Source organism: Ipomoea triloba, chromosome 14 (assembly GCF_003576645.1).
Source record: "Ipomoea triloba cultivar NCNSP0323 chromosome 14, ASM357664v1".
In the NCBI taxonomy this organism is placed as follows: Eukaryota; Viridiplantae; Streptophyta; class Magnoliopsida; order Solanales; family Convolvulaceae; genus Ipomoea; species Ipomoea triloba.
This window is the reverse complement of record NC_044929.1, coordinates 13803566-13820223: the sequence shown is the minus strand read 5'-3', so window position 1 is coordinate 13820223 and position 16658 is coordinate 13803566. Positions and strand designations below refer to the sequence as shown.

General features: G+C 34.1%; 2 protein-coding genes across 2 annotated transcripts; one reads left to right on the top strand and one right to left on the bottom strand.

Moving 5' to 3' along the window:
* Positions 1-1139: 1139 nt before the first annotated feature.
* LOC116004326 (lysine-specific demethylase JMJ30) lies at positions 1140-5159 on the top strand. The gene is made up of 6 exons (XM_031244318.1): positions 1140-1696; positions 1842-2051; positions 2556-2690; positions 2769-2912; positions 4664-4756; positions 4836-5159. Exons 1-6 carry the CDS (start codon positions 1223-1225, stop codon positions 5013-5015), a joined length of 1236 nt encoding a protein of 411 aa, XP_031100178.1. The 5' UTR covers positions 1140-1222; the 3' UTR covers positions 5016-5159.
* Positions 5160-7192: 2033 nt separating this feature from the next.
* Positions 7193-10720, bottom strand: LOC116003499 (40S ribosomal protein S15a-1). Its single transcript, XM_031243385.1, has 4 exons — positions 10579-10720; positions 8469-8616; positions 8229-8389; positions 7193-7483 (listed from the first exon to the last, which is right to left on the bottom strand). Exons 2-4 carry the CDS (start codon positions 8599-8601, stop codon positions 7385-7387), a joined length of 393 nt encoding a protein of 130 aa, XP_031099245.1. The 5' UTR covers positions 8602-8616; positions 10579-10720; the 3' UTR covers positions 7193-7384.
* Positions 10721-16658: the final 5938 nt, after the last annotated feature.

Here is a 16658-nt window from a genome sequence, read left to right as displayed (position 1 = left end):
CATTGTTCGCTGTCAAGCTTTTTTTCTTTTATCTTTTTCCTTTTCCTCTTCTCCTTTTATATATAAATAAATAAATAAATAAATAAATATATATATATATATATATATATATATAATCTCTTTTCTCTCCTCCCTTACACATTTGAGTTGACAAAAACTATGTAAAAACTTCGACAAATGAGGTTGCTCTAATGAAATATTATAAGGATATCCTTATCCATGCAAATCTCTCTCACTTTCTAAAATAGGTCTCACTTCCACATCATCAAATTTACAAATTTTTACTATTTGTTCTACATCACTACAATATTCCCTCGCTTTCAAAAATGGTCTCACTTTTATATTATATTATAAATATAATAACAAAATAATATAATAAATAACTAATTAATAAAAAAAAAAAGGTACACAAAGGCTGCATGCGGTGATGCGGCAACCTTTGGCAGTTTTAGCAAGCTTTCTAATTAAGAAAGCTTGCAAGACACATGACATGTAAAATTATACAAAAAGAAATTTAAAATGTCACTTCAATGATCATATCATTTTGTAAAGTGTTAACATTTTTAGGATGAGGATAATCTATGGTCTTTCCAATAGTAGATTTTGCACAGTTTTTGAGACTTACCACTATGAAAGAGAGAGAAAGTGAAGAGAGAGATGATGCAAGATTTTCGTGTTAATTTGGAGTTTTTTCATAAATGTGGGACCGTCTAATGATGAGAGTTGCACCTCACCATGCGTGAGGCACAACTCTCACAGGCTCGTGCCTAGATGAAAGCATAAATCTATTTTTTTTTATTATATTATTTTTTCACTTATATTTTCTCTTTCTTAATCACACTTGTTAAATCACTTCCAAATCTCACACTATTTTGAGGATGGCCTAATATCTTCCGGGCATAGGGGTAGTACTAAACTAATAATGCACGGAAGGACAATTTGTACCAAAAAGAAATAATTGCAATAATGAGATAGGAAATGATTAGTAATTAGAGGTGGGGTCCAGGACTCGGACCCTCTTGAGCTCTTGATTAATGATTATTTTAGATCCATCATTTTCTCGCAGATATTTTTATTGCACTTTTGCATATAAAATGCCGCGTAAGCACCAAAATATCTTCGCATCTCTACACCTCACACCCACTCTTCTCTCTCTGACACGTCATATCTTCGGGACTCCGAAGGTTCTAGAGGTTCGACACCGCAACCGTCAACTCCCTTAATGTCCGCCGCTAACGGCGCCGGCTTCTCCGCGACTCCGGCGGAGGAGGACTTGCTCGAGACCCCAGTGCTCGACGCGGACCGCGCCAATCTCCTGCAGAGCATAGCGGAACAAGGCGGATACGCGTACGTTAGCATGGAGGCGCTGGCGGCCGGCGGCGACGTGAGGGCGGCGGAGGCGGCGAGGGAAATGGCCTGGGAGCAGCTACACTTAGGGCCGTGGCATTCGGTTTTGCCTATCTGGAGAGACGCCTACTCCATGGCGTGCCTCCACGTCGCCAAGCTACATTACGCCGCCGGCGAGTTTAGCCAGGCTATTCGGGCCCTCGATATGGGCCTGATCATGGGCGGCCCGGCCCTCAGAGCTGACTTGAACCTCGCGATCCGAAAAGCCTCGAAGAAAGCCAGCATTGCTCTCGATTCCTCTTCTGTACAAAATCATAACATTGTTTCCCAAGAAGTGAACATGGCGGAGGTGAGGTCCTACTCTATCAGCACAACGTACCACTTTTCACTTGCTCATCCCTATATGATGAAATAAATAAAAGATCCTTTAATTTCCAAAAAATAATGTCACTTTAGGCTGCCTAATTTAACCGAGTATGTATTTGGATATGCAGATTTCGAGAATTTTACCTGCAAGATCACTCTCTCGTAAGTTAGTAGGGAAAAGGTCTGCTTTGTCCTTGGAAGGGTTCATAAAAGACCATTATGTATCTGGAACTCCAGTCATAATTAGAGGTTGTTTGGATCAATGGCCAGCTAAGAGCAAATGGAATGATTTGAACTACCTCAGAAGTGTTGCCGGCTTCCGCACAGTGCCAGTTGAGGTAATAATCGAGATTGCTTTTACTTTACCATTACTGTGATCTTTGTATTCATTCATGTTTACTATCACATAATCCAGAAAGTAAATTTAGGTGCCCTTGGGAAAACATATGATTGTAGATTGTAAAGATAATATATAAACCAGTGGAAGTTATCTATCGATTGATTATTAGCTTAAAGAAGTTATGCTATCTATTACATATAATCGCCATAATTTAATTGAGCTTTACCAGTGGACATTCCATTGATTTGAGTTGTGCTTGTCTATAATTGTGCATATAGGCTTTTTCTTGGTGTTTTGATCTTTCATCCTTTCCTGGATTGCTGGATGCTTGTGTACTTGACTAATTTTTATGTGGAAAATGTAGCTTGCTTTCTTCTGGCAATGTGGTGTGGCTACATTCTGTGCCTTAATCCTTTAAGATCATGTTAGTGTCCTAAATTCATAATCACATAATCAGAAATTTCTTTTTACTCCGTATGAGTTCTTGGAATTAATCTTCCAGATTGGAAAGCACTATTTGTGCCCTGAATGGAAACAAGAACTAATAACATTCTCTGAGTTTCTTGAGAGGATTCAGTCTAATGATCCCACCTCCACTGAAACTACATACCTAGCTCAGCATCCATTATTCGATCAGGTAATAAATTTTTTGTCTACGTTTAAGGTAAAACCTAGTGTCTAGATGGCAATCGCTTGACTCTTTTCTAAATGTCAGATCCAGGAGCTGAGGCAGGATATTCTTATCCCTGATTACTGCTCTGCTGGGGGTGGGGAAATCAAGTCACTTAATGCGTGGTTCGGTCCAGCTGGTACAGTGACACCGCTGCATCACGATCCTCACCATAATATTCTTGCTCAGGTATCAATTAGTAAATACATAAAACCCGATTAATCGATTAGATTAATGATAGATTTTGGCTGTGTTTTGTGGTTCCTCTGTTCTTGCTTTTGCTTTTATGATGGTTAATTTCTACTGCTACTTCTGTTGGCTTCCATTACCTATATTTGATTGTATCCAAAATTTCCATCAACACAAACTCCCTTTTGATCTGCAAAGTTGGAACTTTTACGAAGTCCATAGACAGTACACTAGAGATATAGCCCTTGTTATATTCATTTTTCTATCTAAAGAAAGTTGTGGATCTAGGACTGTGCAATACAAATCAATTCTACTAGGCATTAATTCAAGAGTAGTAGATCAACTGTATAGATTCTATTTCTCCAGTTGGTTCTCTCTAGAGCTAGGTCAAGCAAAGTGCCTTGTACTAAGATGTTTCTCTAAACCTCTATACAAGAAAGTCAGAAGTTTTATCATGAGAGGTGATAAACTTTTACCTACATTGCCAACTTACTACAATATCCTCTTCTATCTGGGTTGGGATTAGCTAAGCTCGAAACCCTAGGCAGATATAATCTAGGACTGTTCAATAAATTGGAAAATAATTATTCATTAGTAAATAATACAAGTTGTCATATGGTAAAGCCAGATGACAAGGTAAAACAACTACCCTAGTGCTCAACTAATTGAAAGATCGGTACATCAATGAACAAAGCCTGATTCAAGGTTTACTGCATTTACTCGCATGTGGAAGCTGCCTAGGAACATTTCTTTCTGCTCAATTTTCCAATTTTCTCCCCAGTTAGTAAGTGAATCCCAGCTGCTACTCTTGTTTTCTTCCAAAACCTCAACTCATTGTCCTCCTCACACAGTTCAGTAGTTGTCTGTTGTTTCCTCTATTTTTGGTATCTTTGGATCATTGTTTAAGCTTCTAAATTCTGTAAGACTGAAATGTATTGAGAGTAAACCTACCAATTGTTGGATGTTGCTTAAAGTTTGACCAGTTTATCAGGACAAAAAACAATATGAAGAGCCTTTAATTCTTTGCTGCATTCTATAAGGGTTGGGGTATAGGAACTGTGTTGAGTGTGATTTGCTGCATTTCCTTTTATAGATATAGCTTGTCACTACATATGTGCTACACCTCAGTGACAAATGAATATTCATCTACTCAAGCCTTGGCCACATTATGTGATGGAATCAGTGTTGCAAAAATCCTGCCTAGGCGCCGATTAGGCGCTAGCGTATCACCATAACCAGTGGTTTAAGCGGCCGACTAGGCTGCCTAAGCGCCGCCAGCTGCTTAGGCACTGGCTAGGCTGCCTAGTCGACCAATTAGCTATTGTTATTTTTTTTTAAAATGAGTTATTTCACTCAAAACAACATCGTTTTGCCTAGCGAAACTATAGCTTGCTTAATGAATGTAGAATAACTCATTCACTGGTCTTGGGGAACCCACAACCCTTTTGAGTGTGAGTGAACCCCGTTGTGTGACCTTAGATGACAAAGGACCACAAGGAAGCAAACCAGCCTAGGTTACCCACAACTGACCGGCTCAAACTAAGAGGGCAAGGATTTGAACTCGTGATCTTGTGGTTAGAAGTGTAAATCTCTTGCCATCTTGGCTGGGGTTACTCCTTCCTCTGTAGAGTTTCAAGTGATTATTTATTTGTATTGATAATGGTGTTGGACCTTAGCGAACTGTGTTCCTGGTTGTTTAGTGTGAGTTTCTTCATGTGTTTGAAAGTGTACATATATATATTTACTTTCAGGTGGTTGGCAAAAAGTATATCAGGCTTTACCCTGCCACAATCTCAGAAGAGCTTTACCCACATAGTGAGGCCATGCTTAGCAATTCCAGCCAGGTATTTATAAGTTATTAGTAATCATTTAATAATTGTGATATTAGCATAGTATCTGAGGGTGCTGTGAAATGTGTTGAAGGTTGATCTGGACAATATAGAGGAGACAGAATTTGAGAAGATAATGGAGGTAGAGTTTGAGGACTGCATTTTAGAGGAAGGAGAAATGCTATACATTCCCCCAAAGTGGTGGCACTATGTACGCTCTCTCACTACAAGTTTTTCAGTTAGTTTTTGGTGGAATAATTCATCAGAGACTTGACGACTCTATTCTTCTTGTATACGACTCAAATGAAATGCCAATTTATGTCTGATAGAATTCTAAATCACTACTTTTAGACAATATAATATAATATATATGGTGATGCTCGATACCATTTTGAATCACAACGATACTGTTTAGTAACATAGTTAGCTTATCAGTCAATTTAGTTTGTTTGATCACTATTAGTTGTTCGACTTGGTTAAACATTCAATACAAGTGTTTGATTAATTAGCTTTTTGTAACAATTTATTACTTCAAAACACTAAAATTCAAAAAGCTGCTCAAAATAGTTTTTTCGATTAGTTTTTTGAGAAAGTCATTTTGCATGTAAACAGTTATCAGCTAAATTGTTAATTTATCAAACATCTTTCTACAAGCAGCTAATATTATCAACTAATCATACCCACTAACCCAATCATCTTAAAGCTATTTACCAAACACCCCAACATAGTTTTAGATTAAATTAAAATATTACTACGTATTATTTATTGAGTTTCTTATTTGAAAATCCTGCATGCGAACATATATATTCCTTGGTAAACTTTATGCCCTTTGCTCCATCTTTCTTGTGCTCAATCTCCCCGTTAGGTTGCTCTATCTCTGTATCCATATGTACTCCACTTGACTATCCTCGTGGGCTGTTTCTAACTGTTCCATTTTGAGAATGAGGTCTTGGGGGTGTTCGTTCTGAGGGAGAGGATCTGAGCTTCTTGACGTAGAGAGGTGTGCTGACAAAAGTTACAGATAAGCATTCTTCTTGTTCAAGGGAAGTTTGAAAGCCAAGGCTAAGAACTAAAGAAAGGTGCCTATGATATGCAATTGTTATACCAAGGTACATCTTGCATTATGGATAATGATCCAAAAATTATGTGTTTGCCGTTAACATATTATGTTTTTCAACTAACAGGTTATGTGCATATATATAAATAAATTGAACGGCTGAACGCATATAATATGTTTAACAGTAGCACATATTAACATATTATGTGTTTGTAATTAACCTATTATGTGTCTTCAATTTATTTACTGATAATAATTTATTAAGGACAAACACATCATATGTTAATTGCAAACATATAATTTTAATATCACTAGTAAATTACCCGTGCGATGCACGGATAAAATTTATTTATTATATATTTAGATAATAAAATTAAAAATGAAATTATAGACAACTCTAATATTTGAAAGTGTACATTTATTTTATTTTAAAATTAGTGCAGTAATATCATTCAATTAATTGAATAATATATGACTCGTTTATCTACAATTATTTTGAAAAAATTGATATTTAATATGATTTATGTAATTATATTATGAGTAAAATAAATATGAAAAAATGAGAAAATAATTTAATTGTAATTATTATAAAAATAAATCCAAGACCCATGTTCAGATTAATTACCATAATAATTATTAGACAATTATTACTATTATGCAATTATACATTTATACCTTAAGTATATTCCTTTTCACCATATCACCTTCAACTTTTTTTCCATCCTTGACTTACTTACCTAGAAGAGGACTACCCGGTGTTTGCTACGGTTAATTGGCAGAATTAGTTCAAACTGTATTGTTATTTTGTGAGGTTAATGTTTAAATAGGTGGTAGACATAATTTTGTAATTCATTGAACCTGGTAATTGTAAAAACTGCGAGTTGATCTTAAGTGAAGAGTTTTTAGGCGTGGCCCCACAGATTAAAAAAGTGTTCTCCAACTGCGTTAATCAAATTCAATTATGTACTTTATCTTGTCTCTCTTTGTTTTTAGTTGTTTAATTCTACCAGAATTTTCCTACTGCCATCATGGTTTTTAATTTTTCTTTTTTGGGTTAATTTCTATCGTATTAAACAAAGAAAATAATAAATACATTAAAAAAATCATTTTTAGTTGTCCTCCGTAATTTTCTGCTGGTTTTTTGTTGTCCTCGTTTTTCCGTATTTTTCTCCTGGTTTTTAGTTGTCCTCATTTTTCCGTAATTTTCTCCTGGTTTTTAGTTGTCATCGTTTTTCCGTATCTCCGCACTGCGATCGCCAATCAGACTGGCCATCCACGTCGCTGCAGACTGCCTTAGAGTATTTGCACACACCACTGCTGGTATACTCGTGTAAATGGAGCTTGCATGTAAGCGGGTATGTGCATAGATGGTAAGTGAAATTGCATCAGTGACATAGAAATGGTCACTACATTCCGCTAAATATATTAGTCAATAACATTGTTCAAAAATGAAATAAAGGCAACAAACTCTATTCAAATCGTAAGGAAAACAAAGTTAAAATGCAACATATAGATCTCCCTGCTGAAGGTATAAAGCAGAAATACATGACAAAAAGTGACATCTGTCATTGTCGTCAACAAGAAACTTAGTAAAAGAAGCCAAGAACTTTTCCTCCAGCATTCTTTCTCCTGGCTTCCTCGTGGTCCATGATGCCGGCAGATGTAGTCAGCACAATGTATCCAAACTGAAAATTCATAAAATAGAATGTGTAAACAAACAGGCCAAAATCCAAAATAGCTTTTATATCATTATAATTACACATAAAGTAATGTACTTCTCATGGCCAAACCCAAGAGGTAATTGCAAAGTTCTGCTCCCCAAGGTGATAGGATATGAGATTGACCCTTTGGAGATATACAGGATTCCCTCCTTTGAAGGAGGGACTCAACTGCTCATCAACAAAGAAATCTTTATTTTGTGACAATTGCTACCACTTGGGTCTTGCAAATATTCAGTGATTTGCCCCAAATTCAACGTGGATTGTCACGCTTAATGTTTAAACAAGCATGCTATGAAAAAACATGATAGAACTACAAATTGATTAATACGGTCTAGACAATCAGATCAAATATACTTGAAAACAAACAATAAATTTATTTGGGGAAAACCCCAATGGGCTCCCTTTCAGTGTAAAATACAAATCAAGAAACTCATACATGACTCATGAGCTCAAAATCAAGGAAACTGGAATGTATTTTTCAAAACATAAAAACCATACCAATAATAAAAACCTTTATGAGATAAGCAATTTTGAGATCTGTTACTTTCATATGAGTGACAAAGAATGTGTACCAACATTAATCCTTTGACAAGTACATTACCACAACCCAATGCTTGCCTTGGCCAAAAACGATTAACAGTATGAATCAAGAAAGATCACAAGTAAACACCTCCAAGTGAAAATATTAATTGAGGAGAGTGTATGATACCTGTCTTGATGGAAGCAACCTTGCAGTCCATCCTTCGATGTCCTTGACACCAATGTCAAAACGAGGACTAATTACACCACACTTGTTTAACCTCCCATTCAACTCAACGACAATTTTACCAGCTCTGTGATCATCCACATACTCAAACTCCCCAATGTATCCTGCAAGACATTCAAGAGTAAGCAAACCAAGACCACCAAACCCATAACAGCAATTGTTCACACAATGAAACAAGCATACCATGCTTCTGCATCACCAGAAGAAACTTGACAATCACTTTTGAGGAAGGCCTAATCATGACCTGTCTCTTTCCCCTCTTCTCAGCATTGTACATGCTCTTCAGAGCATCATTCAACACGCTAACTCTCACCATGTTTTAGCAAAAATTCTATATCAAAACCCAAAAAAAAAGGTTTTTTTTTTGTCAATAACTGGAAACAAACTGAAATTCAGACTAAAAAGTTGGATTACGCAGTAGATAGCAACATATTTCTCAAACCTAAAAGGGACAAAGTGATATACCAACGATCTATGACCCGCACAAACAGAATGAATATGCTATAGCAGCTAAAAATCAACTCTCTAAAGAAAGGGCACCGATATGATTCACGAAAGCAATTGAAGAAACAATCAAACACAAGATTCACAAAATGCTGGGCGCATACCAAGTCGAAAATCGGAAAAATTATAAGACAAATCCCAGGACAACTTACCCGAAGACTGGCTCGCAGAAGAGGAAGAAATCAAATCAGTGCGGCAGAGGCATTTCAAGGAAAGGAAGCCGTAAGAAAAAGAATTGTGATGTCATGAATGAATCTTTATGTACCTCCTATGTGTTTTCTCTCTGTCTATTGCTAAGTGTAGGTTAGGGTTTTTGGGGGTGATCGATGGACTGGGAAGGTAAGCATTAACGGAGAAATAAAACTATTAACAGAGAATTTAACGGGAAAGTTAACAGTGTGTGGGTTTTTCAGGGAAGAATATCATATAATTAAGGATAAATTTGGAAATCACTTAAAAATCTAAAATCTGATCAATAAGAACCATTCATTTCATTTAATTATTTGACCGACATTTTTTAGTACCCATTATAGGCCTAACTTTATTGGCTCTTATTAGTGTATATATATATATATATATATATATATATATAGAGAGAGAGAGAGAGAGAGAGAGAGTCAAAGTGAAAAGGGTTAAAGGTATTATAGTCAATTAATAGTACATCATCATAATTTTAAACAAACACAATTTAAAAACATTCCTAATAACATACACAAAAACAAAAACCAAAACAAAAAAAAAAAAACAAAAAAAAAAACAAAAACAAAAACAAAAAAAAAAAAACAAAAATTTGACATGTGTCAATGATTTTCAAATCAGCCTGCAATAGCTAACTGCAGCTGCAACACCCTCTGCAGTAGCATCTATATACGCATTTGATATATTGCAGTTTGGCTGCTGGGAACAGAAAGTAGGAACTAAACATGATGAACTACCATAATTCAGCATAATTTGGTTCAAAATGTGTTACTGTTATGCATGAAACAAAAGATATATCTTCACATGTATGTTTTGGTAAAAAATGGTAATGCAAGACTCTGAACTTCATGAATGTCATAACCTGATCTTCAAAAACCTTAGTATAGTTTCAGGAGAGAAAATGGAAGCGAAACATAGTAATCTTTCCTTCTTTCTTTCTTTCTGTAGCATATTATCTAGTACTCCGTATTTTTATTAGGAATAAGTCAGTAAAGTCGTATAAAGCATTCACCATATTTCTTTTCCAGATGCTTAAGCTAAGGAAACAAGGAAAGAAATTCCAGGACCATGAATACTATAAAGGACCATAATTTATAAGTTCCTAATTCAACAATAAAGAGTAAATACATTGGAAGCAGCTGGAAAAAACAGACATTTGGCTCAAAGGGCCATGAGCAAGAAGGATTCTAGGAATGAATCGTCTAAGCCTAAGAGTAAAATTCCGAAGAATTACTACACAAGGTTTGTTCCAATGAGGGGGTGCGCCACAGATGGAAAATGGTCCAGGATTTGATTATTGATTAAATTAACTTGATAAGTCGAGAATTGTATGATAAACTTGAGTTCATTGCACGCAACATACCAAGTATAAATGGATCTGAGGAGATGGTTTGGGGCAATATTCAAGTAGTTGCGAGTGGAGATTTCTTTCTTTCAATTACCACCTATCTTTAATAAGAAGACACCGAAATTTGCTTTTGAAGCTTCTAGCTGGAATCTGACCTTTGACAGTTAGATTGATCTTACTACAGTTTTTGCAATTAGATCCTCAGCTCTTAAAAGTTTTACAGGGAATAAGGAGGGGGAGTACCTTCGTGAGTTCGTGGCTTTGTCTGTTCGCGGAGGATTGGAGGCGACGGAGCAGGCAGCAGGGGAGGCGGCGGAGCAAGGAACGCAGTGCGGTCGACAGACACTTTGGCGATTAGGGTTAAAGTTTTAAAAAAAAAACCCCCTCCCTTGTTGATCAAAATATATATATATATATTATATATATTATATATATTCGTCGCTAAAATATAAAATAATTATAGTCTTGTACAATTTATAGTGACATAAAAATGAATTCATTGTAAAAAAAAAAGATGAATTCCTTGTTAAATTGTACTCCATAACAATTAAAATTATTAAGAATTTTGGAATAAATTAGTGAAAATTCCGTGGCAAATATGTTTTTATTTTTTTACACAAAAATTTGTCTCTAAAATTAAATACGTATTTAACGACGAAAATATTCCGTTACAATATCTATCGCAAATTCCTCGTTAATATGCACTTAAATGTCTATTTAATATAAAAGTTAAAATCCTTCACTCATAAGCAACGGAATAGTTTCGTCGCTAAATATGTCACTATATAGACATTTTTTTTGTAGTGTTAGTTTAAAAGTTTTATTGTGCATCATCGCATTCAAATTAATCTATAAAAAATTGAAATTGATCTAGCTAAAAGAAAAAGTATTTTTAAGTATGATTTTAATAGAAAAGATTTGTGATTTATAATGTGTTTTCTATTCGAGTTAATTCCATTTTTTGTCCTAAATTTATAGGTGGCAGTCCACTTTTAGTCCTTTTTTATCCGAACATCCACATTTAGTCCTAGTATTATTGTGACATGATCATTTTTTATCATTCGTCAACAAAATGATTGAAATATCGTTAAATACAAAAGGAATTTCGATCATTTTTATCCGAACATCCACATTTAGTCCTAGTATTATTTTTATTTTTAAAACAAAATTCATAATTGAAGATCGAAGTGTATTTATATTTAACGGCTTAAAAACTGTTTTGTTAATAAAGGACCAATAATGGTCATGTCACAATAATACTAGGATCAAATGTGGATGTTTTAATAAAAAAAAGGACTAAAAATGGACTACCACCTATAAATCTAGAACAAAAAATGGAATTAACTCTTTCTATTCAAACTATTTTATCCAATTAATTATGTTTAATATTTTGTTATGAATATCATCTATCAAATATTAAAGTGTTTTGATTTATTGCTCCCAGTAATTAAGATTTCATGCTCTACTATTATGTGTAAGTTTTGTTTTATACATTTTTTTTATTAATAATTACTTTATTATTTAAAAGGGAAAATGGTCAAATAAACTCTCGAACTTTACCTAAGAAGTCAATTAAACCCCTACACTTTTTAAAGTAGCAATTAAACCCATCAACATTGTATTTTAGTGCAAAAAAGTCCATAAACTTGTTAATGACATGTGATTACAGGTCATTAGGGTTCCGGTCAAATTTCCGGTGCACTCAGGCCATATTCCGACACAAAAGTCACCGGAGAAGGCAACTGTATCCGACTCAAATAAAAAGTAAACCCACTCAAAATGTCAACTTAATAAATGTCATTTTAGCTATTTTTACAACTTAACATATATAAATTTTGTTATAAATAATACATTAGTGAACATTATTATGTAACGGACATATTTATGTCTCCATTTATGATTTCCGTTATAGTTGTATATTATATATATGTTTGTGATGAGTGCATATTTGATTATATTTAATTATCATATTGAGGCATATTTTCTGCTAGATGATATAATTTGTGATCAATATAACTTTGATTTCCTTTACTTTGGTTAATAATTGCTAAATATATTTTATTTGAAATAGAGTAAAGAAATTAAGTTATATTGTAATTAATTAATTAAATGATTTACCTAATCCTAATTTGCATGTTAATCTCTAAATTATCTAATATTTTAATGTAGTGTTGGTGGAATTCAAAGATGATGGAAGTAGGTGGAGCCAAGAAAAAGACAAATGAAAGAGAAGACAATTTCAAGAGCAAAAAGTGGAAAAAGGTTGTGGAGAATTCATTGAAGGACAAAAAGCAAAACAATAGCAAAGAGGAAAAAGAAATGTCATGCATGCAATCTGCCCAGCAGCGTGCGTACTCCACAGCAGGATTTTGGACCATTTGTTTTTGCTCACTTGATGCCTATAAAAGGCCTTCTCCTCTCCCAAATCAAACTAAGCTTGGCAAGATGTAGAACTTAGAGCAAACACTTGTTTTCTTTTATTTCCTTTCTTTTCTTTGTTTTGTTTTGTATTTTCTCCTTCATATATGCAATGTTTACTTTACTCTTTTTTTTTTCTCCATTTAAATTATGCAAGTTTATTTTCCTTATGCTTTATGGCTATGCCATCTCTTCTTCTTCTTCTCTTAATTTATTTTCCTTATGCTTATTTAGTTTAGTTTGGGTTTGAGGTAGGAATTTATTATTTATCTTGAATGCTACCTTTTTAACAATTTCATAAGGGGAAGATTTATAATCTTGAATCATAAGCTTGTACAAGGAGGCTTGTTGCATCTTGTTAATAATTACTAGCTATTTTTAATTATTGGCAAGTAATTGGAGAGTTATTGCTACAACGGGAGTTGGGTAAAAACTCAAGCCACCTCTTGTATAACCCAAATATCTCACTACGGGAGTAGGGGACGAATTGGCGGGCTTTATGGCCCTCTTGATTCATGATTATTGTTCTCCCTAATATATGAGTATATGTAACATCTTGATAGTAATAATTCCTAGTTTAAATTCCATCTTTATTTCTTATGTTTTTAGTTTGTTAGTAAATTTATGTTTGTGATTGTGCTTGGATTCTCGTTAGTGGATTAAAAAGCTCCAAAAATAAATAATTGCACAAGTACGTGCCACAACGCCAATCCCTAGCGAAACGATAAAACAAACCCGCACTATATCTTATTTTTGACAACGATCAGTTTGTACATTCTTTGTACAAGTTGCTGATGAATGAAATCTCTGGATACTCTCTCTATCACTCTATCTCTATTCTCCATAGGACTTTGTTAATATTTGTTTAAGCATATACTTTGATAGATGCTGCTTACAATTCTCAATTCACCTGTTAGGAGCTAATGAGCCAACAATCAACATTACAACAAATTTGATTTTTTTATTGTATTTATATTCGAAAGAGATTGTGCTCAAAAAAAATATTCGAAAGAGATTTTTTTTGAAGATAAACCATTGAAATTTATATCAAAGAAGAAAGTGTTGGACAATTTGCTGCTGCTTCACCACTCACCAGAAACTCAATAACAGGAACGAACGTAGCAGTATGCATGTACATATGAGAAATACAAGACTAGTTTGCAGGTTTATGCCAACTGGAATTAGAAAGGACAAGCAACAATGATTTGTGGCGTGTCAAACAAACACTACCTTAAAAGCTTAATATTTCCGGTGACGGGCCGGCAAGCTTTCGACAGGCAACACAGATTTTAATATTGTGCTCAGACTGAAAAAGCTACAAAAGAAGGAGAATGGAAAAAAGCTGTGTGTCTTGTCCGTCTCTCCTCAAAATGCATTTATACTGCAAGGCTTCAACAAACTCTAGTGTTTAAACCACACAAGCAGCTGAAAATAAGGAAATATGGATCTTGAACATGACCATGTATCAAGACTTGCGGACAAAGAACATTGAATTCAGATTTTGATCCATAAAAATAGGAAAACTAAATAAGTGCAAACAAATAGGATGTCACAAAGCTTTCATTGTTGAATGGTTTTTCCCAACAGAAAGATGTTCAATACAAAATGTGATAGAAATATTTAAATTAACTATTTACATACTTGATATTGAAATATTTCCGTCATTCAATAATTTCACACACAACTGGAATAACAAACAAAAGAGAAAAAAAAGTTATAACAACTAACTAATAGATCCCAACATTTTAATAGTGGAGTGTGGAGTTGTTTATTTCTTTCTTCTTTTTTTTTTTGTTTTTTTTTTTTTTGAAAAAGAGTTTTTTTTTTTTTTTAAATCAAAGAACGAGATGTATTTATCACTTATAGGTAAATGCTGAATACAATTAGGAAAAGAAGAAAATCATAAAGGAAGACCAAACTGAGAAGTCACCGCTCGAGCTAAAGCATGAGCTAACGAATTCGTTGATCTAGAAATGAAGTGGAACGACACATCAGCAAAGAGTCATTTCAGAGCAAGACAGTCACCAAGAACACAACGAACATAAGAGTGAATCGGTGATGACCTCTCCAACATCTGGCAAATCAACTGACAATCAGAATAAATAGCCACCTTCTGCCAACCACAACCCCTTGCCCAAGAGAGAGCGTCCTTAATTGCCATAGCCTCAGCTAACAAAGATCCTGTAAACATCTGACTGAGCCATTCCTTGATGCTAGAAAATTCCTCTCCCCCTCATGAGGAATCGCCGCCACAAAACCATTGTTTCTACCCGGAAATACAACAACATCCACATGAATGGGATTCCGTCAAAGTCATTCGCAAATGGACCATTCTGCATTTATTAAAAGAGTTATTTATTTCTTTGACACTCCGACATTTATGTTCTCCTTCGCTTAAGCATCCTCAATAGTTTGAGTTTTTTTTTTTCTTTAAAAAAAAATTTTTTTTTTTAAATTTTTTTGAGGTGTCATCTAGGAGAGAGAGAAGAGAAAAAAAAGGAGGAGAAAAAGAATAAAGGAAAAAAAAAACAATTTGACAAACCAAAAAATAAAAAAGTTACCTGTAAACGCGCCATATTTGGGCGCAATGTTAATCTAAACATGCGGATTGCGCGTCAAAAATCTCAGCATGAGGCCCACAAAAAACTTCATTTTCAGGAAAAAATTGTGAGCATAAATATAAGATGTGCAGTCCAACTATCAGCTTAGGCTTTTAGTTGGATGGAGCACATGCTTTAATTTGGTATCAGAGCCACCCAAAGTCACCCACAAAAAAGAGACTTGCCACACACTCAATTAAAATATCCTCTCAAAAGATTCATCTTCTCAATTGTTAAAAATCACTCTTCAATTTTTTCCAATGAGAAAACCCCAAAAGATGCAATGCTCCCATTTCTGTTGCCGTCCACTCCCTCATTTTTGTTGCCCTCCACTCTGCCAACCATTTTACCAAACAAGAGGTTTTAAAAGCAATTCACAAACAAGCCTGCAGGCTAGTATTGGTCAAAGTATATGATTTACCGATACTAGCTACCCTTGTTTAGTCTCAATCAAAGGCGACCACTCAAATATTTTAATAAATACTACGTAGTTTATAAAAGAAGTTAAAGAATATAATAGTGAACAATGTGCTTTAATTTTCTACCGTATAAATATAAAGCTAGAAAATTGAGGTAAAATTAAATAAGAATGTTTCTATCTTTGCTCTAAAATGCATGGTACGGTTGCAATTGATTGTTTAATTTTGTACAATATTTAATTTAGTATTAATGAATATAATTTATATATTTAAAATTATATCATTAAAAATTCATAAAATATCAATTTATTCTTAAAAAAATTAAAATAATTTTTAAAAAATTAAATGAAATAGCAAGAGCTGGTTTGATTGTATACGTAATATATATGTAGCAAACACAATTAAACAACACACATACACTTCAAAATATAGAAGTGATAATAAACAGATTAGTTTCGTGAAAACTTACGGAATAATCTCATCCATAAATTTAAGATAATTAAGGGTCAAAAATTAATAAGAAAATGAGAAAAAATGTGGTGGCATTTTTTGTAATAACGATAGTACATTTGGAAACGCAGGTTCGAACCCACACCGAGTGTCACTAGACCACAAGGTCTTTGGCATATTGTTAGTTATCTATTGATGTACTATCAAATGTTTCCAAATAAAGCATCATAATTACAAAAAATTTACAACATTTTTTATTTAATTTTCAACATTTTATCATCTTAGATGAATGCATGATATTAATGTTGGGAAACAATTCTCGAAATACCCAAGAAAATGGACGAAATAGAAAAATCCACTAAACGAATATTACAAGAAATATTACAAAAATTCCAGGAATTTAAACCTACAACAAAGGTTCAATAAACCTGGAATA

Excerpts from the sequence above, each read along its gene's own strand:
- LOC116004326 (XM_031244318.1), top strand. The coding sequence starts at position 1,223 with ATGTCCGCCGCTAACGGCGCCGGCTTCTCCGCGACTCCGGCGGAGGAG. Across the intron at positions 2,052-2,555 it reads TCCGCACAGTGCCAGTTGAG|ATTGGAAAGCACTATTTGTG; the intron begins GTAATAATCGAG and ends TTAATCTTCCAG. Across the intron at positions 4,757-4,835 it reads TGCTTAGCAATTCCAGCCAG|GTTGATCTGGACAATATAGA; the intron begins GTATTTATAAGT and ends AATGTGTTGAAG.
- LOC116003499 (XM_031243385.1), bottom strand. The coding sequence starts at position 8,601 with ATGGTGAGAGTTAGCGTGTTGAATGATGCTCTGAAGAGCATGTACAAT. Across the intron at positions 8,390-8,468 it reads TCTGGTGATGCAGAAGCATG|GATACATTGGGGAGTTTGAG; the intron begins GTATGCTTGTTT and ends AATGTCTTGCAG. Across the intron at positions 7,484-8,228 it reads GGTTGCTTCCATCAAGACAG|TTTGGATACATTGTGCTGAC; the intron begins GTATCATACACT and ends ATGAATTTTCAG.